The following is a 23,354-nucleotide window of genomic DNA, read 5'->3' on the forward strand; positions in this document are numbered from 1 at the left end:
TCTGTACTTGTGAGACCAAATCCATACTACTTTGCCCAGTTTTGGGCTCCTTAGTATGAGAAAGACACTGTTGTGCCGGAGTGAGCCCAGTGGAGGGTCACCAAGGTGCTCAGAGGGGTGAAGCACGTGGTGGGTAAGGAGAGACTGGGATTTTGCTGCACAGAGAGAGAGCATCAAAGGGGATGTAATGCTGCTAGCCTCTACTGTGTACTGGAAAGGAATAGAGAAGAGAGAACTGAACCTTTCTCAAAGGTTCCTGATGCTAGGATAAGAGGCAGTGCACTGGAGTTGCCCCAGGGGAAGGTCTGGCTGATATTTGTTTTAACAACGAGGGTGATGAAGCACTGGAATAGGTGCTGAGAGAGGCTGCAGGATCAGCTTTGGGATACACAGAACTTGCCAAGGCCCTGCCTGAACAGGCTGATCTCATTGACCCTCCTTGTGGCAGAGAGCTGGGGCCAAGGACTGCCGCAGCTGCCTTGCAACCTGTGTTATTCTGCTGTAATTAAAAGGTGATGAGAGATGTGTGCTATGTCATCCAGCTTTTCAGGTAAAGACAGGAGTGATTCCTGCACGCTTCTGTTCCCTTTTCATCTTTAGTATCGTGAAGTCAGAATTTATAAACTTGGTTTTATTCAGTGACCACACTTAGTTTTAAAACACTGTAATGAGCAGCATCCCCTCAGGTAACTGGACAAATCAAAAGGTGAAATGTTACCAAAACAAATAACGTCTGAAGGCTCTCTGTCTTTTTGAATATTGTCACATATGCTCTTCCTTGCTTCTCTCCTTTTTTTTATATTGGTTTCTGGCTTTTTCTTTCCTATTTTGGCCCTTTCTATGTGGACTGAAAAGGAAAAGGTACAGTAACACCACATTATGCACGTACCCTGCATGAACAACTCCTGTCTTGCCTAGTTTGCATGCTGATGTGCCACGTTACTCTGTGCCAGAACTCAAGGTGCCAGATAAGCAGCAAGTAAGGCAGGGTAGTAACCAGTCAGTGGGTAGTACTGCTGGTGAGCCCAGAAACTGGGTATTGAATACATGTGTACTGAACGCTACCAATTCTTTGGGCAGAAACAGCAGAGGAACAGGTAAATGTGCCATGTGTAATGCTTTAGAGCAGGATGCATGTGTAGCTGTTTGCAAAGGCATTGTTTCAGGGCAGGACAAAGTAGAGCTCTTCCATGAGGTGACCATCCATCTATTTCTGCCTGAGGGCTATTAGTGGGAGCACTACAGATTAGGACCTGATTCAGGGAGCCACGAGCCAGAAACTCTGGGAAACCCACGCAAGCAGACAGCAACTTCCAACTGACCCCATGCACCAGCTGTGCAGCTGAGGAGAGAGCAGTGGCTTCCTGGAGAGCTGACTGAATCCCTGCTGTGAGTAATTGTGTTATTGCTCAAGCTGGAGGTAGATGGTGGTGAGGAGCCTTCAGCGCACCCTGGTTTAGGGGACAGCTGTTGTGTTCTCAAGAGAGATGGTGTCTGAAACCTGTTCCTTTAGCGCACTATCTCTTGTCCTCCTGCTTCCAGCTCCAAGAGGGATACCTACTGGGAGAGCATTTACTGGCAGTAAGCCTGATGAAGGTGGGAAGAAAGCATCTCATCTTAGAATTTGTAGTGTTTGAGTAATTCTGCAGGAAATCAAGTCTCTTGAATGCGGGGAAATGATGACTTAAGAAAAAATTCTGGTTAAAAACCCGATTATCTGAGAAGTAATCAGTTCTGAAGTGCTCCACTTATTCCTGTGTTCTGGAAGGTGACTTATTTCATATTCGGAAGCTCATTAACGTTTTACTTGTAGGGCTGCTTGAAAGTACCATCTGGTTCTGGCTCCAGACTTTGAGAACAACAGCAATAGTTACTGCTGGAAATTGTTCAGATAAGGAACTGCTCTATATACATTTCAAAATTAAAAATATTTTCTGGACAGTTAGTAGCCACCTTTGTTTCAAGCATGTGGAAAATACTTTTTAATCCTAAATGTGGCTTAATTCAGAGCTGTTGTTATTAGTCTGGAAAATCATCAAATCAGCTTTTATAACCCTTTGCCTTTATCTGTCTTTGTTACTTCAGCAGTTTGTTAGTAGGAGCTAACATACATCTTGCTTTGTGTTGGAAGCAATGTTGTTTATCTCTCTTGTTTTTAAAGTTATCTCATGAGTCCTCCTTGTGTGTTATCCTGTGGCTGGCTGGAAATGAGAACAAGCACTGAAGTGTCTTTCTTTGGGGTTTGCTTTCCAAGTGATTATTTCTCTACTCTGAAAATGCAGCTTGGGCAAAAAATGGGCACTTCCTTCTTAGGAAGGAGTAACTTGAGTCATAGACTGCGTTTACTTTTTTGGGTGGGGCTCATGTTTGCTTTGAATTGACATTGTGGTGGAGGGAAGAAGAAAACTGATTTGGAAGCTAACGTAGCACACGTGTAAAGATGGAAAGTAGCAGTTCTGAAGCTGCTGCCCTTGTCAGAAAGCTGTGGAAAGTTCTCCTTTACACGTCTTACCGGAAACAATTAATTGATTGACTCATCACGTATGCTTTCCTGTAGGCCCCTGCAGGTACTGGACAGGTGTCTTCTAGTAGTGGGGCAAAGAGTTTTACTTCTGTTGCACTAAGGGGAGCTGTGTGCAGAGCAGCAGCCCTGTTTCTGAAGCCTTCCCACTGCCTTGGGTTTGTAACAGCGTAGGTGGCAGACACACTGCAATAGGCCCTGTGTCTGCCCCTGAGCGGTGATGTGCTTTGCTGCGGCTCCAGGCTGACATTCAACAAGGCTCTGTCCTCTGCCTGAGCAGCAGATGTGGTGAATGGCAGCTTCATAGAATCAGTCAAGTTGGAAAAGACCTCTAAGATCATCTAGTCCAGCTGTCTGCTACCACCACTGTTGCCCACTAAATCATGTCCCTAGGTACTACACCTGCCCTTTCCTTAAACACCAGGCACAGTGACTCCCCCACCTCCCTGGACAGCCTGTGCCAATGCCTCAGCACTCTCATTGCTCTTTCTGAGTAGTTCTTCCTAATACTCAGTGTGAACCTTCCCCGGTGTAACTTGAGGCCATCAACTCTCATCCTATTGCTGTTAGCTGGAAGCAGAGGCTGACACAGCCTCCCTTCAGGTAGTCGTACAGAGCGCTGAGGTCTCCCCTGAGCCTCCTCTTCTCCAGACTGACCCATCCCAGTTCTCTCAGCTGCAGGTCTACAAGTCTGAAGTAAGATTTATCGATTATTTCTTTTCCCTTACAATTAGCAAGTAGTCTTATATCTTTACAAACTTCTCCTTAGGGAGACAGGTTCTGGCTAGACTGGAGTTCAGGACAGGCAGAGGATTTATCGTAATTGATCAGAGATCTATACGCCGTAGGCAGTAACAAACTGTAAAGGAAAACTTCCCTCAGAAGATTGTTATGGAGCTATTCATTCTGCAATGGATAAATGAATTGTCCTTAACTCAGAGGTGTTCAGAACTACAGAACACTGTCTGAAGAGTTTGGTGCTGTAGACAAGCTATTTAAGAGCCACTTGAAATTTGCAGTGTTTTGTCTTCACACAGGCCTCAGAGTACCTGGCATAAGGGTACCTGGTTTGCCATCTGGATGCTCTTTCTCTCAAGATCAGTTTCCTGTGCAAAATGATGCTAATTTTTATTGCGCCTTAGAATACTTACTTCTCTGATTTCTTGCTCTAGTGATACTGCAGTAGTTTTGGCTCCATGTTTCTCATATACTGAACGAGGGCAGCAGTTCATGGTATGGTCACTTGAATTGGATGCATCCTTTGTTTAATTAAACAAGAGCATCAGGGCTATAAAACTAGCCAGGAACTTGTGTGACTGTCAGAGCTTTCAGAGCTGCTTCTGTATATTCCACCAGTCTGAACCCATGTGTTCTCCTTGGCTTTGAGAGGCCTTTCTGTTAGCAGAATTTGAAAGGTGACTCCCACGGTGTGCTCAGCCACCAGTGTGTCTGTGATACAGAAATACGTCACGTGGTGCTGGGGAGGAAATGAGAGATGCTTCCATGCTCTGTTTCACATCTGGCACATAGCTAATGGTGCTGCAGCTTGTATGGAGAGATGTGTCCTTTGCCTTGGGTGCTGCTCCCAGAGGACTCTATGGCTCAGCTGCTGTCTGTTCCCCGGATCCTGTCCTCTCCCTCTCTGCTCCGGGTGAAATGCATTAACACAGTATTGCTGTGGCACTTCTGGTATATTTCAGATCTCCAGTCTTCATTCCAACAATCCTCACAAAAAAAAAGCAAAGCTAGATATTGTTTTGGCTTTTCTGTTAGTTTCTTACTCAGTTTTTATTACCTCTGCATTCCCGTATTCTCTGTGCCTGTTTTGTAATGTTAAAACAAGTTTTTGTGTTTCCCTGCAAGACCGTGTCTCAATCTCTGTACTAACAAGTGCTCTGGTCTTGGAAGCTCTTCATTAGGAATGTAACTGTGAGCCTATGAGTTGTTAATGTACCTCTAGCGATTTATGTATGTAAATAATTGTGTTACTCTTTCTTTAATTTCTTACTAATTCTTATGCCCTAGATCAAAACCAGGCTCTTCGGCTGTGTCTGGGCAGCACTGCTGTTGGGGCCCAGTATGGGGCTATCTCTGCTCTCAGCATCAACAATGACTGCTCAAGGCTCCTGTGTGGCTTTGCAAAAGGACAGGTAATTCCCATAAATTGGTGGTTCAGTGCTGTCCTTCCTCAGACAGCTACCGAGGGACTATTTTGGTATAATCCAAGCTAAGCGCACTCACTATGTAGCTGTTAATTGTTTTTGTGCTGAATATAGAAGCTTAGTGATGTGCTAACACACAAGGTGATGGAGAGAGCCTCTCTCCATCAGAGAGCAGCAACCATTTTATATGGAGAACAATTTGCTTGCAGATCACAATGTGGGATCTGGCCAGTGGGAAGCTGCTACGATCAATAACAGATGCTCACCCCCCAGGAACAGCCATTTTGCACATTAAGGTAACTGATTTTTATTTTATTTTTTTTTCCAAAGAACCTGCTCATGTTCAGTCAGATGTGTTGACTTCCTTTGTGTAGTACTTCTAGATTTGCAGGTGAGGGCAGCTACCTAGGAGTTATGTGGCTGTAATATCCAGAGGTGAGAAAATGAGCAGAAATTGTGTTTAAAAAAAGAAACTGAGTATATTGCTAGCTGAAGTCGTAGTATTGGCAGTGAGTTGCAGTATAACAAAAAACTTATTGTCTGTCCAATCTCTGATGCCAGAGTCTGTGTAGATTTAGTCTCTAAAATATGCGTATCTAAATCCTGCAGTGATTTGATCTGGATACATGACTTGCCAACCTTAATCTTCAGCATTTGAAGTGTAGAAAGTAGTTTCTGCCTGCAGTTTTTCAGATAACTTTTTGGTGAGGATTGAGTTGAAAGAAATGTAATCTATTAGATATACACTGATGGCTGGCAACTGTAAAACTTTTAAGACTATTTAATAACCCAAGACAGGCAAATTCATTCTTAATCAACGTTGTGGCTACCTTTCCTTGCTCATAACCTGATGGCACTACCAATGTTGAGGAGTTCTTGGACCTTGCAATCCCCAGACGCTTGTGCTGTTAAGTGCTGTGTTGCAGAGTCTTCCAGAAAAGTCCCTCAACTGTGTATGTGACCCTTTCTTATCTCAGTTATTTGATTTCATTAGTAGTTATGGATGTTTCTGATTTTTGGTCTGTGGACTCACAGTCCATTTGTCAGTTCTGGCACCAACTTACAGGCTCAAAGCTGCAAGTTGTTCTGGTAGCAATGCAGATTTTGATGTCTTGTGGTTCTGAGCTGCAGTAGAATGTAGTGGGACTTTGATAACAAAATCTAGCAATGACGCTGGAAGGATGAGGGAAAAACACAAAACCTTGCATTTCCTACACGTCATTAAAAAAGCCATCAATATTCTCAATGCTGAATGTTGAAAATGTATTGCTGGTAGACATAATGCATTTACTTTTGCATGCTGTAAATAATGCCATAGCATAAATTTTTCAATTGATTTTTTTTTGGTAGCTTATTTGTTAATGACAATTCTAATTTGATTATCTGCTCAGTTTACAGATGACCCAACACTTGCAATTTGCAATGACAGCGGAGGCTCCGTATTTGAACTCTCATTTAAGTAAGACAGCTCTTACCTGATAGAAGGTGGCAATCCAAGCAGCTAGTTCTAGGTCAGAACTTCTAAAACCTAAGCAAAAAAGCATTGAAACCAGGGAAGCTATTGTCTGAATATTGAAGGTACAGTTCAGGGCTGCAGTATAATTTTAGTTGAAGCAAGGCTGGCTAATAGTCAAATAATAGCTTAAGTTATTAATGTATTTATTTAGATATTGTCCAGAATCTTGGCATTCCTGATTGACTCTTAGAAGTTGTCATAAAAATACTGCCTTGGTTTTCCTTGTTTAGTGAGAGCTGCCCTTCAGTAACTGCTCATTCTCTTCTTGGCATCCTGAAGAGGATGTGAGACAAGGAGGAAGGATCGGGCTTGATGCTCTGGGGAACCTGATCATGTGCTATTAAATAAGACCCTAAGTACTTCTTGTCTATACCCTGGCAGCTGTTTGGAACTGCTTCCAGCAGCATCCTAAATTCATCCCTGGAGCTGTGTAAAAGTCTTTTTGAAACAGTATTTATGAAGGATTGTGCATAAGATTTCATGAAATTGTTACGCTGATCTCCTCTTGGTGATTGTCCACTAAGCTGATTTCTCTGGTTTGCAGGAGGGTTATGGGAGTGAGAACATGTGAATCTCGATGTCTCTTCAGTGGCTCAAAGGGGGAGGTTTGTTGTATTGAACCATTACATGCAAAAGTTGAGCTGAGAGACCATCCTATCACCCAGTACTCACTGCTGGCCATGGCCTCACTAACAAAGGTAACTTGCTGCTTGCAGAAGGCTTTGTGTGAGAAGCCACAAAGAGACTTTCTGGTACATCCTCCAACATTTTATTTTGCCTTTTTGTTTTTCTGAAGATACTGGTTATTGGCCTGAAGCCATCTTTGAAAGTGTGGATGACCTTTCCCTATGGTCGTGTGAGTTACAAAGCTAAATGCTTGCTTTTTGCTTATTGCTATCAACAGTACTTGTAGTGAAGGGGGTGAGATCAGGGCTAGGACTTGTTTTTATTACTGTATCAGCGCACGTTAAACTCTACATTGTGAAACTGCCATTCTAATGTGTTGGTCTGATAGGTGTAGATTGTAGGCAGAGAGCCAGAAGATGCTGGCGTTCTCCCAGAAGTGGGAAGAGAGGAGCTCAGGAGCTGCTCAGCTTCTTGTCTTCTCTACTGTGGCCTGGAAGCCTCCACTGATGGGATGCTGACCTCTTTATGGCTACAGTCACCTTGGACAAGGGACACTGCTGTACATAACAACAAAACTAATCATACAGTAGAATCCCTAATTGCAGGGACAGAAAGAAAGCAGAGTTAGAGCAGCGTTCTGTCTTCTAACCATTTGCTTTCACTAGTCACTGGTATAACTTTAGAAAAAGTATATATAAATATATACTTTAGAAAACAAGCTGAGGGGAGAAATTGAGTACGTTAGATTGGGAGAACGGAGGACAAGGCTGCTAGCAAACTCCAGTTTGCAGTAGTGTATTTACCTGTGTGAGACAGGATTTACATTAAATAGCTAAGACACAGATGCTGATCAGGTTGGCCATCCACTTTGCCAAGAGATGCGTGTTGTCTCTAAATCATATGTGTAGACCAAAGAACACAACCTCTTGCTCAGCTTTCAGCAGCCTAGGACATTGCTTTATGGCATATGTGCATACCTGGCAAAGTCAGTGAGTAGCAGCTGATGAACATCATGTGTCCTGCAACCAAGGTGCTGCCTTGCATACAGTCAGTGCTTTTTGTCTCTCAGATGGACCCTTCTAGTGTCCCTCTCCTGGCGTGGCACTTCGTGGCTGTGCAGAACTCAGTGAACCCCATGCTTGCGTTTTGTAGAGGTGATGTTGTTCATTTTCTTCTGGTAAGTTGGAATGTTTTATATTGTGTTTCAGATACTCACTTCTTATTCAGTTGACTGAGCCTCTGGCTCATGGAATTCTAGTGTCTGTCATGCTAGAGATATCTGCAGCTTGCAACAGGCTTGGGAAAACAAGCTGGTCATTGCTCTTCCACAAGCAGTGTCCTTCCTTGAGAATCTGGAGGGCTGAGTTTTGTGTACTCCAGAAGGAAGTGTTGATCTTAGCCTCATTTCATTTCCCCTGGAGGTGGGAGAATGTGGATTGTTTTGAGGAGAGCATGTGAATTTGAGATGCTATTTTATTTTTTCATATAAAACACAGGTTTGGAAAACTTAGATAAAGCACTAAGAGACAATGGCTTTCAAGGTGTATATATTTAGGTATGCCAGTCTTACTGCTTAGATCTGCAGAAGTTGTGTATGCAGATTTTTTTTTTCTTTTGAAGATTTCATGTCTGAATTCAGTATGTGAGCAGTGCTCAGGCTTCAGAAAATGGAGTACTTTGGCTTTGGAGTGCTAGGAGTTGGGATGTTTAAGGAGCTGTTATGGCATACAATTTCTGCAGTGCAAACAAATGATTCAAAGTTAATCCAGCAGAGGGCATGTGTTTTTCTGCTTCCTTCCGGCAGCCAGTCCTCAGACCTCTACTGTTTCCTCACTTACATGAGAGCTTTTGGAAGTGGGACATGGCACTCCGTTTCAGAGCAGTGTGCGCTGTTACTGCGTGCTCAGCCTGGTTGTGTGAGCTGCAGACTCCTGGAGTTCGTGTGACGTGTTCTGGGAACTGAGAGCTTGAGCTGAGGAATATCTGTTTCTAAATCTTGTCTGGTTTCTCTTTTAGGTAAAAAGAGATGATACTGGTGCAATACATGTCACTAAGCAAAAGCAGCTCCATCTACACTATGACCTCATCAACTTTACTGTAAGACTCAATGCTATTTTTTATTACACTAGTTTTTTTGTAATTGTACCTCAGGATCCCTTGGTTGTGTGTACCACAAGTACGGACTGTACTTATTTGGAGTTCAGTAACAGAGGATGTCTTTAAACTTGGGATTCGTAGGAAAACTAGCCCAAGTGAAACAGCAAGTAATAGTTAAGGGGTAGAAAACAAACAAGCAAAAAAGTAGTTGCATGTAGGCAAAATACTTCCCTTTCTTGAGAAAGGGGTAGCTTTGTTAAGGAAATACTTTCAGTAGCCACAGAGAATTTGGCAAGAAATATTTTTCTTCCTTGCAAAAGAATTCAAACTTCTCTGTAATTAGCTCAGTAAAACTGTAGTGCTGTTGTGGATGGATGCTTGCTAAAGTGCCCTAATTATTTGATTTCAACAACAAAAAAGCTCAACTCCAAAACATATTTACAGAATAGAGAGAATAAAACATGAAAGGCCAGAATACCAATTCAGCTAGAATTTTGTAGAAATTAGATTAGATTTAGATTTGCCATGAGGAAGAAATTTTTTTACTATGGGAGTGGTGAGGCGTTGGAGCTGGCTGTCAGAAGAAGCTGTAAGTGCCCCAGCCCTGGAAGTGTTCGAGACCACATTGACCTCAAACTAATTTGAAACTTGTTAACAAATGTTCTCAAGTGCTTAAACAAATGATACAAGCTGGTACTCCAGAGGGACTCTCCCCACTGTTACTTTTGGAGTTATGCATGGCTGCTGTTTTGTAGTAATTGTGTATAGCATCAAAGTTGCTAGTGATTCTAGACATTCTGGCGTTGGTACTTGGGGATATGCCCAGAACTGGTTTAGTTCCCTCTAATGACATGTGTGTTGCTGATATCTGCAGTTTGTTGCCTTTTTCAGTGGATAAACTCACGAACAGCAGTGCTTCTGGACAGTGTGGAGAAGCTGCATGTCATAGATCGTCAGACACAGGAGGAGTTGGAGACCATAGAGATTCCAGAAGTTCAGCTGGTCTACAACAGCAGCCACTTCAAGTCGCTGGCTACGGGAGGCAATGTCAGTGAAGCACTGGTAGGTGCAGATGAGCTACTTGTGTTTGCTAACTCTGTTTCAGATATGCCCTAAGTGAGAGAAAGTGGAGATTCGGAAAAAGGGCTTTGTGAAACATCTGAAAAATCTTACATGGTGTTGATTTAGCCAGCTAACAGGCAGTTTGCGTTTTCCTTTTGGGCAGCTGCTCCTCATACAGGGGTAGACAATGAAACGTGGGACCTACAGTTGTTCGTTCTTGTTTGAAATGCCAGCTGTGGAATTTTGCTCACTTCCAGACACTCTGCAGTGTCTTGTGACCAGGACTTCTGGTGACTGCCATTAAAGCCAGAGACATGTGGCTTGAAAAATTGATGGGCCCAAGTAAATTTTTCCTGTTAAAATGCTCAGCAGCGCTTTAAGCTGCATTCACAAGCAGAAGGGCATGATATAAGAGCTTTGTTACTTACTATTGCCCAGTAATCTATGTTGTTCTCTCCCAGTTCTCATTATGTTATTTTAGTTACAGTGTTCAAGTCTATATGTGTTTCTTGGAAAATTTTACAAAAACAAAAGGCAGTTTGAATTGCATAACATTTTTCTCCCTGCAGGCACTGGTTGGAGAGAAAGCTTGCTATCAGTCCATCAGCAGCTGTGGTGGCCAGATCTTTTACCTGGGAACTAAGGTAAACATGGGGAGTTTTTAATGGAAATAAGTGGCGTTCACTTCTGCTCTTTTTGCATTTACATCCTTGGCTTGAAGAAATGTGCAACAATTTGATCTTAGCTGAGGTATGAGCTAAATAATGATGTCATTCTTTCGCAGTATCCTGGTTCATGCTGTTTCAAAGTAGAGTTAGCATGACTTTCTTTATCCTAAACTTCAACTTCTGTTTTCTAAACATGCTAGTAAGTAAATAGAAGAAAATTAGAGGATAGGGAAAGTTATACTCCATTGAATGGAATGATAGAAGGATTATCCTGTTTGTTTTTCCTGCCCTGCAATGCAAGCATTCTGTGAAAAAGCAGATAATGGGGTGTTTTATGGAAACTTGAGGGTTGCTTTACTCCTTTATTTATACCAGCATGCTCTGGTGGGTCTGTGGGATGCATGAGCAACTGTAAGTAAATAAATAACTTTTTTTTTCTTTCATTTTCTAGTCAGTTCATGTCATGACGTTGAGGAGCTGGAGAGAGGTAAGTTGAGAGGAAAGCTGTTCAACTTGGTAGGTTTGAATTGCTTAAATATAGCCAAGGAGGAGGGAGTCAACTATAGAGCTATAGCATTTGTGAAGCATGTTCTGAGCACTGTGTTCAGGATCCCTAATTGCTACACAAACCCAGCACTGTAGGTATTCTGCTTTCCACAGTGGGATGCTATGGGACTGCTACTTGCATGAACTTGCAGGCTGAACAGAATCCTTATTTTCTTGAGTGAGACATACAATGCCTTGTGAGGTTTCAGCTGGTCATGCTGAATGGCTTTGGAATGCAGACCACCTATCAGCCGGATAAGGATACAGGAATGGAAGGAAATCTGGTTCCCTGTATTTTAGCTCCAGCTACTGCAAGAGCTATATCATCAAACTTATCAAAGACTACCTAGAAAGTTCACTGGATTTTTAGATCCTAATTTCTATTGCTAGAAGCTGTTTTGGATTATCATTTCTCTGGCAGCTGAAACCCTATTAATTTCCAGATTCAAGTTCTTAGTCATCTGTTTATATCTCTTTGTTACTGAGCTGTTCTCTTCACTTGAGTAAAAAAGTAGTTTTTTCTGTTCTGGATCGTCACTTCACAGTATGTTTATTCAGTGTATGCACATTGTCCATTAGACTTTGTTTTGCGAGGTTAAGCACATCTTTCATCACCTTCCCATTCCTTTCTTTTTCATAATCACCATTCTCTTCACATCCTCTGTGCTTAGTTTGTTGTCACATGTGACTGGTTAGGATCTTGCCAGTCCCGTGCACAGTGGCATCTGTTCTTCTCGGATAGGTTAGGCCTTGTACCTCCTTGGATCACATTTTGCTGGGTTTTTTTGGCTGTGTAATGTCACTGGCTTGTAACACTCCTGAGATTCATCAATACCTGATAGGCAAACCCTGACTTCTGCTGTAAACTACGTGTGCCATTGGATTGCATCGTACTTCTCTTACCTAGCTTTAGGGATTATCCTAATGTTTTTTGTCTTTGCAGTCTACTATCCACATTATATGTTGGTCATTAGCAAACTTTGTTAGTAAATTCTGCTTGTGCTGAGTTAGTTTACCAAGTCGTTGTGTAAAAGGGGCGTCAAGGCTGTTTTTCAAACAACTCAAATAATCGTCTCTTTTCAGTCGGACACTTCTACTTTAAGCAGTGATCTTCACCATTTTTTGCCTACAGCTCTTTACAACTCTTGTACTCATCTACAGTTATAAGCTGTGTGACATCCACCTGATGTTGCATCAGAAGTTTTAACAAAGTATGAACAGTTCATCTGCTGCTTTTGGTTACCAAGATCACTCTCCTCTGATAGTCTTCCCTCCAGCCACTCATTACCACCTCTGCCAATGAGAAGTCTTGCTTTGAGCCATGATTTCATGTACTAGCTCTCCTAGAATTCCATAATCAATCCCAATGTACATGCTCTGAGTCAAACTCATTCTAAATTACCATGTGGTTTCTACTGTACTGAAGGCCTCTTTATTGTAGGGGATTTACTCAAGAGTGGTCATGGAGCATTTGAAGATGAGAGTTAGTTCTTGGTGTGGATTTCTTTGTCCTTTTCAACTGTGCAGCAGAAAATCTACATCTGAGATAATTTTATTTGGGATGCTGTCCTTTACTTCAGTGTATAGTCAACTTTAGAGGTTTCCTGTCCCTTTGCTGTCGGCAGTCACAACCCTCTACTGGTCTTAAACAGCAAGAGACAATATTTTTTTCTTTGACGCTAAGATCCATTATTACTTATTATTTCAGAGAATTGATCACCTTCTGAAACAAGAGCGTCTCACTGATGCCCTGGCTCTTGCTTGGTCCTTTTATGAAGGTAAAGCAAAGGCTGTAGTAGGTAAGTTTTTGTTTGTTTGTTTTAATATTTCCTACTGAAACCTCTAGGGAAAGTTTTAAACCTATGCACTTACTGGTATTGACATCATTGTTGAGGAAAAAAAGTTGGAAGGTAATTGAAGAAGAGAAATTAGGATATGCTGCTTTGGGTTTGGCAAGAACAAAACCACTGATATGGATCGGTTTGGCTTTTTTAGAGTCATATTCCTTTAGGACACACCTTTTCTCAAAAGAAAATGAGACCTAGTCTGTGCCATGACTCCTCTGTGTTGTTACCTTTCCATGAAGGAAATGGATCCAGGTGCTGAAAAACCAGTCAGCAAGATATTTCTGAAGGTCACACTTGTGACCTGTAGGTAATCTTCAGAGCGATGCTCTCTCAGCTCTGTCAAGCAGGTACTTTCATTGAGGCCTCCTCTATCTGTACAATGGACTGAAATTACTGTTGGGTTTTGGCACCATATTTCCTATAAAGGCCAATGCTTTGTAAGCACTTAGCTTGTTGTGAGAAACAAGTTAATTATGTCAGAAGCTGCTGCTTGGGTGGTCTGACTGGGACTGGGTAAGCTGAATTTTCAGCAAGCTACCTTTGGTGGTTTTGACAGATGACTCTTAAGGGTAAGATCCTCCTGCTGTGAAATTGGTAGTATATGAAGATGTATCTTGCTTCAAAGAGTGGCAAAATGTAATTAAGCAAATAATTTTCCAGAATTCCAAATAATTGTTGTCTTCTGAGTTGGCATTTAATAATTGTTTGTCCTTAAGATGTGCTAATTTCAGCTTCTTCACATCAGTGCATCCTCCAGCCATTAGCCTCCTATACAGTCATTGTCAGTTTTCTGTTAATTGTTCTCTCGATGTTAAACTTCTTTTATTCTGTCAGACAGTACTCAGACCCGGTCTTGCCATTCCTATGCTGGAACAATCTTTAAGAGAATAAGGTCTTAAGAAAAATGGTTGGCTGAAAACAGATCACAAAACTGTGTACCTAAATATTCTGAGCCCTGTATCTCAAGCTGTGGTATTTATAGTGCACTTCATTGCTTTTTTTTCTTTTCCCAACCCCTTCATTCTTTCTAGGCTTGTCCGGGGACACGAGCAAGCGGAAAGCAGTAATTGCAGACAGAGTGAGTCACCGATCTCTTCCTACCTAGATTTTCATGTGCACTTATGTGATGCTAATTGTGTTCCTGGAAGGAGTAGCGTCTCTCCTCCAGAAGTTAGTCCAATTGACTCTCGAAAGTATGCATGTGCCTATCTTGCTAAGATTGTGAACAGGATTTTAGAAGAGACGTGGAAATACCTTCTAGGTAAAGGTGGGGATAAAATCTGCAGAATTAGGAAAGGAGATTGTGACACTATCATCTTGGCCTTGAGATCTTAAGATCCAGTCTCTGTTCCCTTCACAGGGGACGGAAACCCTTTTTGGAGGTAATTGCAGAGTTTCCTGATGTTTAGTTGCTGAGCATTCATTGGTATGTAACTTTCTGACTCCCTGGTTGGAAAGTTCAATCATGTGTACGTGGAATACATTTTTTAACTGATTATGTTTCACTGACACAAGATTGTGTTTCTGGAAAGGATGTTTAAAATACAGAATGATTGCAATAATTATTCATCTATACTTTATTCTTAATGTATGTTTTGTTTACAGGTAGGTAAGTTCTTTTATTTAAGAAACTGTAACTTAAGCTTTGGTTGAAAACATGGCCCAGATGAGTTCTGTGCTTCAGGATGTGTTCATCTGCCTCAAAATGTGCTGGCAGCCCGGCTGTGCAGTTAGCATAGGGCTTCAGAACCCACCTGGGCAACTCCCGTTCCATCTTCTGCAGTCGTGTAGGCAGCCTTGTTGTGAGTACTAGTTGTAGCCTCTTCCCTTTTTCCTTTCTGCCCACAGTAGTTCATGCCCAAACTGGGACAATAAGGTTTGCCGTGCTGCTAGCCCCCAGGTCAGGCTATTAAATGTGCTACCAAGCAGGCCTCTAGTGTAAGATGGGAGTGAATTTTCTTGTTTCTTGTAATCCAGATGGTTGAGATCCTTCTCCATTATGCTGATCGGACTTTGAAGAAGTGCCCTGACCAAGGAAAAATCCAGGTTATGGAGCAACACTTTCAGGTACGGTGCTTCAGAGGACTCTCTTCGATAGATCTTTGGAAACTTTTAATCAGATACTTCTTTGCTCCAGAAGCTGCCTGTGCAACAGCCATGACCTGCTGGGGAATTCTTGTGTGCTCAGTGGGAAAGCGACAAGTCCATAAGTGACTGTGTTTCCCAGCAAACTCTGATGGATAAGCTGTGACTGTGCCAGTGTACTGGCCAGGCTTCATTCTGTGCTGTGCAGGATGTACTGTTTGGCAGGATCTTTGTCAGTCATCACAGCTGTTTTGTTCCGTTCCCAGGATGTGGTGCCTGTCATAGTTGATTACTGCCTCCTGCTCCAGCGCACGTAAGTCTGAGTTTACAAGTCTATGTCCCATGGCAGGCTGCCACCCCGTGCAGCCCTGAATGCTGTCTGCTATAATATCACATCGTTCAGAGGAGTCATTTTATGACATGATGTAGACCATCCCAGTTTAGAGGAAGGTTTAAAGATTGATGCTGAGGTTAGCGTATTCAGTACCCAAAAGTTCCTTTTAGTTTTTCACTGGTGTACTGAGGAAGAAAAATTTGGTTCAGTTTTTCCCCTGCACTTAACTAAATTTTCTCCCCCTGTCAAAGATGATTAAATTTTCGTGTTGTTGTTGTTTCTTCTTCAACAGCAGCTTTTTTATTGCAACACACATAGCTTCATTTGTTTTATGTAGCTTCCTATGATCTGCATCTGCATGGGAAGTGAATGGGGCATTTAGATGCTGAGCTGAAGAAACAGAGTTTAATTTGGAGTCCTCAGATAGTAGATAAGTAAGAGTATTTTAATAGTCTTATTTGATAACTAAACATACATTTCTTCCTAGGGATCTATTATTTAACCAGATCTATGATAAGATGAGTGAGAATTCTGTAGCCAAAGGAATCTTCCTGGAGTGCTTGGAGCCATATATCTTAAGTGATAAGCTGATGGGAATCACAGCTCAAGTGATGAAAGACTTGCTCCTTCACTTCCAAGACAAGAACAGGTTGGAAAATATGGAAGCCTGCATCGTGCATATGGATATCACCAGCCTGGACATACAGCAGGTATGTCTTCCGGACTGAACATTGCACTGAGTTCCTCTGAATAAATGACAACATCCCCTCACCACTGATGCAGACTTCTTTTCAGTACAGCGTAGCTTGTGGAAGACAGGGAGTCACCTTTCAACGGACAAAAATTATGTAGTCCAGACCAGTGGTGCCTTTGGTCACTAATTTGTAACAGGACTTGGCTCTGTGTCCTTGCAGGTGGTCCTTCTGTGCTGGGAAAACCATCTCTATGATGCAATGATCTACGTCTACAACAGTGGAATGAATGACTTCATCAGTCCCATGGAGGTAGGAGATGTGCTCATTGCAGCCATTTATTTGTGTACTGAGCATGCAGTCTTTGTGAGAAGTGGCATTTTAAACTAATACATAGTCTTCTCATTCAATGTATATGTTCTTGTTTTTCATTCTGAGGGAGAAATCATGTGTGATATATGCAGTTATTTGACTAAATGCATTAAAGAAGTAATTTGTAATTGCAGTGCTTTAGAGCACGCATTTTTCTTTGACAGTGTATCTGAGGTAGCAATGCTCTGCAAAGTTAGAACAAGATATTTGTGTTAATTAAAAAAGAAAAAAAGCAGAAGAGAATACCATGGTGAATTAAGGAGACTGCATTGCAAAACTGTCTGCAAACAACTCTGTTGCCAGTGGTGAGCCTGGCCTATGTGGCATGATGTGCTCAGAAACCATCAGGTTACTGCTTGATGGGATTAATGGCAGTGCAGGCATGAGAGGTTCTGTGATCACCTCATTCTTTTTCTTTCATCCTCTGCTGACACAGCAATGTATTAATACATAGTGAGGAGCAGTGGAAACAAAGAGTGAACTTATTTACAAAGTTCAGAAAAAAAAAGAATTTTTAAGCAGGCTTTGTTCTTAGCACTTGGGTTTGATCTATCAACACTAAGTACAGGACTCAGTGTAATGCTCTAACGGAAGTCTCCGTTGATGCTGCTGATCATGAAGATGTGTCTGATGTACCAATTGCTCTAGAAGCCTACAGATAAAACGTGAAGATATTTCAGCGTGGAAGCAATGCTGCTGTTTCTTTACTAGTGCTAAAATCAAGATCTTGATGCATCTGTTTGGAAACCTTAAATTGCTCAATTTATAGGAGTTGTCCCATTTTAATTTCTCAGGAAGGAGGCTCTTTAGGTAATCACGATTTTAAAAAGACTCGTGGAAACCTGTCACTAACTGTACACGTACAAATAACTTTTCTTGATTTCAAGAGCCAAGTATTCAGATTAAGCCTCGCTCAATGTTCCCAAACTAGAGGCTCTGATGAGCCTGCTAAGAAGCATGAAGGTTTGCATAATCTCTTGTGGCAAACAACTGGGGAACAGGAAATGTCCTGGTCTGTTATGATTTCAGTGTTACTTCTGAGACCACTGAAGTTGTTGTTGTGTTTTTTGTGTTTTTTTTTTAAGTGTGGCCTTTAAGGTAAATTTAGGGTTAGATCTGATTGGCTGAAAGGTGTTTTTTGTGTGTGTCATAACATTAGCTGGGAAAGACATCTTTTGCCACATCTTGGTATCCTCTGTTCTTGTTAATTAGAAGACATGGTGAGAAAACAGCATCTCTGGGGAAGGTGTTCCAGTGATCTTTGCTTTAAAATCAAGTGGAATCTTTGCTCTGAGCCTTTCTAGCTGCTTGAACACTGCTCTTGTTCTTGTCTTTTGAACAGAAGCTGTTCAAAGTCATTGCTCCTCCACTGAATGCTGGGAAGTCTCTCACAGGTACAGTATTATTGTCCCTAGAACATTTTCTAGTTCTGGTGTTGGATGTTTTGGACATCACTACTCACTTGCATACACTTTCTATGAGGGTCTTTGGGAAGAGGAAAGTGCTCTAGTACTGCTTAGTGTCTGTGAAGCTGCTTACAGTGTGTAAAACTGTGTGCATGTCAAATGAGATGTTTTGCGAACTGTTGGGAAAAAACAGTTGCATGTCTGTATCTTGTTTTGTGAAGAAAAAGTGACAAATGATTTTTGTTTCGTAGATGAGCAAGTGGTAATGGGCAACAAGCTGCTTGTGTATATAAGGTAAGGCCATTTAGAAAGAACGTGTGCGGTTGCCTAGTGGTACCAGATTTTAACTCATTATAGCTGCAAAATTTTATGCTGTGTTGTGTTTCAGAGTCTGAGGGATTATGTACAATACCAATGACTACTTGCTATGGCTGACTTAGTCACTATGGCTTGTGGCACATCACAGAACCATGGAATATCCCAAGTTGGCTGAGACCCACAGGGATCATCAAGTCCAGCTCCTGGCTCCCGGCAGGAGCCAAAATCCAAGCCCTGTGTCTGAGAGTGGTGTCCAAACACTTCTTGAACTTCAGCTCGGGGCCATTCTTACTGCCTAGGGGAGCCTGTGCCATGCCCAGCCTTACCCTGCCCTGGTGCAGCTCCATGCCATCCACTTGTGTCCTATCATATGAGGGGATAGGTGGGGTGAAGTTGAGTACTTAGAGCTGGTAAGCCAAGACTATGGCTTTGTCTTTAGAATTTGGTTTCTCCTTCATCCTGTGTGTGACAGTGCTCCTTGAGTAAGGAATCAGTAGTCTGAGAAGCTGTATTTGAGCCCTTTGGGATAGCTGTGCTTACTGTATTGCTTGAGATTTGACGGAGGTCATTCTGAAATTGCCCAGTAGTGATTAATTAGTGAGTTCGCCTTTCTGGAATCTATCCAAGATCATGAACTTTTGATTCTGTATTATTGCTGCATCCTAAAATGCAAGAGAGATGACTTTTTTGGTGGGAAATCCTGAAATATCCCTGTTGCGTTCCTGCTGTAGAATGACATACTTCAGATACAAATTCATGCAGCAAATTGACTGTGTATTAACAGCAATCCTGTCTGCAATACTTGCACTCATGATATACAAAATAAATTTGTTTTGTTTTAAGAGCATCCTAAAAACTTCATCAGAAAATGTTTTCTTCAATCTATTTAATGGTAAGAGTTAATTTAAAAGCAACCAACCAAACAACTCCCACAAACCTTTCCCCTCGTTTTCTATAGCTGCTGCTTGGCAGGCCGTGCATATCCTTTGGGTGATATTCCTGAAGATCTGGTACCTCTGGTTAAAAATCAGGTGAGCAACTTTTTGGAAGGACACTTTCCCATATGAGGATTTAGAAGAGAGAGTTATGTGTCTTATCTCATGAGTTTCTGATTGAAAGCAATTATTAATGTGATGGCTGATAATGGTTTTGTCATGGAGAGTACCTAGCTAAAATCACAGTTAATTTTTAGCAAAAGTATGGCAAGATGTGCAGGTTGCATGTTGTGAAAGTTGGCATGGTAACTGCCAAGTAAATCTCATTTCCTTCTTTCCATCAGAGCCTTCCAGCTGACTATTTCTTTCACTTTAAGCTGTGTCTGATCTTGGCCTGAGGCTGTGCTTTACTCCTTTGGAGACATCCCCAAGAATTTATTAAAATGGAAATTGCTTTTGATCATCATTTTGTGCTCATAAGAATATATTTCCTTAATTTCTGGTTAGTTTTACTACTTAAATAGTTTTCTTTTTGGCGCGTAGTATTTCACTGTAATTTCAGGGCTTTAAGAAGAGGTAGTGCTTTCTTTTTTGCACTTCCTTTTTTTCAGCACAGTGGAACAGGTAGATGCTTTTGTTGCTAATTGGGAGCTTGTAGCTGTATATATGTGGTAGCTCTGGGTTGTTGCAAACCCCTTCCTCACAGTATGCAAGCTAGGTTGCTTCCCTTTGCCCAGTCAAGCACTGGGGTGTTGCCCTCTTCCATGGTCCTTATCTGCTTGTCTCCTGCACACTCTCTAGACCTGGCAGAGCAACAGACTGTGGCTCGAGGTCTGAGAAGCAGAAGCATAACCAGCAGCAGTAGCACTGGGGGGGAGCCATCAACGTCTCCTTCTTATAATATCTGATAACGTTCCTGAGAGTCTGACTTAAGTAACATCTTCTGTCTCGATTCTCAAATCCAGCACATTAGCTACATTTTTTTTTTTAAATAGTTTTCTTACTAGTTCCTACCTGGCAGGAAGGTATCAGGTTCAAGGAGTCCCAGTTACACAGGGGAGGCTGTGGTTCTCAAAGGCAAGTTGCTAATCCTTCCTGGCTTCACTGTCACCATGCTAACAAGAAAGCTAACTCAGAATAGGAATGAATGAGGAAACGAGACATTTCCTGGGGGTGGCATTTTTACTGTCCTAGGAAAGCATATTGCCTGTCAGTTCTCCATGGGATCGCAGTGCATACCTTAACACGTGATCACAGACACTGTCCACTCTGCAGCCGTTTTGCTGGCGGGCAGATCTGTTAGGAACTTTGACCAGCACAGGACTGAGACAGCTGGAGCTGTTGCTGTCCTGTTTGTTGCCTTGGAAAGGTCTGGACACCTCTGTCAGTGGCTGGGTAAAGGCAGTTACTTTCATTTTTGAAAGGCATGCTCAACTTTCTGAAGTTAGGAAGTCGGCGAAGGAACTGGAGTTGGATAGCACTTGTGTCAGTCTTTGCAGCCCCTCAAAGTGAGGCGGCACATTGGTTGGCTCTTCCCAAAGGAACTACTGATGAGGAGGGGAGCTGGGCCCCAGATAAGGATTAGTTGCACAGCTGCTGAGGAGAGCTGCCAGCATGAGCAGGGACTTAATCTAACTTCAGACACTTCAGTCTGCAAGAATGAGCCTTAATTTTTGCACATTGGTTGGTAAATGGGTTGGTGAACCTAGGGAAGGGTTTTTTTCTCTTACTAACAAGCATCAGAAGACATCATTCAAGCACGCTGATGGACTCCTAAGGTATTTTAAAGCTTAAGTGCAAAGCAGGGAGTGATGCTGCTTTCCAGTGTGCTTGCCATATCACTTACCTGAAATCCACAGGAAACCTGCTGTGTTTGATTTTTCATTGCAGATCTTTGAGTTTCTCATCCGGCTGCATTCAACGGAGGGATCCGTGGATGAGGAGGTCTACCCTCACATTCGTACCTTGCTGCACTTCGACACTCGGGAATTCCTTAATGTTCTTGCTTTGGTAAGAGATCACTGATTTCTTCCAAGAGAGCAGTGCAGCACTCATTCTTTCATGATCTGTGTTGTGGTTGCATGATCTGCAAGATTCTGTTAAATAAAAGTTTGAGTTTTAGCTAAACCAGTAGTTACTGGCTTGATGCAGGAACAGTTTTGATGTGTGTTCTGTAAGATATCAAAGGATATCATAATAGTCCTTTATGTCCTTAAATATAAGTTGATGAACACGTGACATAATATAGTGAGCCCTCTGGAAGCAGAGGCCATCTAAAGCATAGATAAAAACAAGAATAATGTATCTGTAAGTTCTATTGTAGTACTGACATCTTTCTCCTTTATTAAAGGTTTGGCTTTCTTTCTAAGTTTCTTGAATTTCCTCTCTCTATTTGGGCCTGTTAATTTGACCTAAATATGTAAGAACTGTTGTGGTAGTTACAAAAAAGCAAGTTGTGCCTTGGAACCTGCTGTGTAGGTAATATGCACGTAAAGGGCTCAAAAGCATTGTCAGCTTTGTGATGCGGCTGCTGCTTCGCGTTGGGGCTGCCAGTGGACAGCATTCCTAAAATGTCAGTGTTTTTCCCCTCATGCAGACTTTTGAAGACTTTAAGAATGACAAGCAAGCTGTGGAATATCAACAGCGAATTGTGGACATACTTTTGAAAGTGAGTGTGCCTAAAAATTAACCTGTGCTTACATCTGACTGATTATATATAAGTCTGCAGTAAAGCCTATAACTTAGATGAGGGGTTTCCAGTGCCACACTGGGTGACACCTCTGAGGAAGTGGGCTTGGATCCACCACAGCCAAGGCTTGCTGGGTGGGTGTTTCAAAGTGAAGCTACATGATGTTAAATGTGGCAACAGAGAGGGCTCCATCCTATCTGTGGTTACACCTGGGTTGTGTTTTGTTGTTAGGATCCTTCTTTCTGCACTGTTCAGTTCCTTCGTATCTGCTTCTCATTTGATTCCACTCCATCGTTCTATCTGAGCAGAAAAACTGTCCCAGGAACCTTGTGCTTGGCAGGATGCCAGTGCTCTTCCGATAAAATACTGCTCCTGTGTCTGTGCATGCTGTGTTTGGAATGTAATGTGCTCAGAATGACAGGCCTATCTTTAGTAGATGGGAGAGAAGAGGAATGTCAGAGTTATCAGGCTGGTGCTGTAGAAATCACTTGTCATCTGCAGACTGTGTTCCTTAACAATGTTCTCATTAAAAGCTATTGCTGCCAAATGCCATTTGGTTTCCCCTTCAAAGCTGTCAGCATTAATAATGAGTAACTCCACTTGGAAGCTGTTTATGTATAAATATATCATAAGTAGTGTTTTCCTGTCGCTGTCATCATTGATAGATGAAAACAAGGGCAGCAGTGAGTGAATTCAGTAACAGAACTGCTGCAACAGGCTGCACTGGGTGACCTGAGAAATGCTTCTGCGGGGGAACTTCAGTAAGCCTGGCTGTCGGATGCTGCTGTGGGGATGTTAGCTCTGAGCTGGGTTAGACCATGCTTTGTGTTGGTAGCTGCTGTCAGCAGGAGGTGGCACACTGCAGCTGTGTTCTGGAGTTACTGTGGGATGTGTTTCTGCAGCACAATGTAGGCTGGGAGAAATTGTTTGTAAGTACTCGGTGCTGCTGGCCATGTTGCAAATGAGTTCTGTCCTCCTGCAACAGAACCCAGCGCTGCTTCCTGGGAGGCAAAAGAGGGCAGTTGCTGAGAAGTGCTGCAGGATGAGATACATCTGCAGACAAACATCTTGGTGTTACAAGAACTCTGTCTTCCATTGTCTGGAATCTGCTCTCCTTTTGAAAAATCTTGGGACTTTTTATGTAAAAGATATTTGTCATTGGCAAAGAAAGTGCTTAGTAAGTAGCCATGTTTTTACAGTCATCTGGATAACACAGATAGAGCAGATGTAAATTTTGCCAAATATGTCATCTTTCAAAATGCCCAGGTGTATGGCCTGCAGTTTCGGTAAGGTTTCTGTGTTATTTTCACCTTCCCAAGGACTGACGAGGACCCAGCTTGTGAAAAACAAATCCAAAACAAATAAAATAATCCTATTTTTTTCTAGTCAACCATATTTTTAATGCCATTAGCTAATATCCTTCTTTACCAGGCTCCTGTATAAAGTAGACTTTGTAAAAAGAAAATTAAAATTTAAA

The 23,354-nt window shown here is 42.1% G+C and overlaps 1 protein-coding gene across 1 annotated transcript in view; it reads left to right on the forward strand.

Annotated features, from left to right (window-relative positions):
* VPS8 (VPS8, CORVET complex subunit) overlaps positions 1-23,354 on the forward strand; it is a 65,794-nt gene that overhangs the window by 7,538 nt on the left and 34,902 nt on the right. Inside the window, 21 exon segments of the mRNA XM_021393581.1 lie at positions 4,547-4,671; positions 4,893-4,979; positions 6,075-6,142; positions 6,744-6,897; positions 6,996-7,055; positions 7,896-8,003; positions 8,843-8,923; positions 9,815-9,985; positions 10,555-10,629; positions 11,105-11,140; positions 12,908-12,977; positions 14,078-14,124; positions 15,024-15,113; positions 15,398-15,444; positions 15,953-16,175; positions 16,380-16,469; positions 17,872-17,923; positions 18,187-18,229; positions 19,212-19,284; positions 21,079-21,198; positions 21,785-21,856. Of these exon segments, the coding sequence (XP_021249256.1) occupies positions 4,547-4,671; positions 4,893-4,979; positions 6,075-6,142; positions 6,744-6,897; positions 6,996-7,055; positions 7,896-8,003; positions 8,843-8,923; positions 9,815-9,985; positions 10,555-10,629; positions 11,105-11,140; positions 12,908-12,977; positions 14,078-14,124; positions 15,024-15,113; positions 15,398-15,444; positions 15,953-16,175; positions 16,380-16,469; positions 17,872-17,923; positions 18,187-18,229; positions 19,212-19,284; positions 21,079-21,198; positions 21,785-21,856 (1,892 nt within the window).

The sequence above is a fragment of the Numida meleagris genome, chromosome 4 (assembly GCF_002078875.1).
Source record: "Numida meleagris isolate 19003 breed g44 Domestic line chromosome 4, NumMel1.0, whole genome shotgun sequence".
Classification (NCBI taxonomy): Eukaryota; Metazoa; Chordata; class Aves; order Galliformes; family Numididae; genus Numida; species Numida meleagris.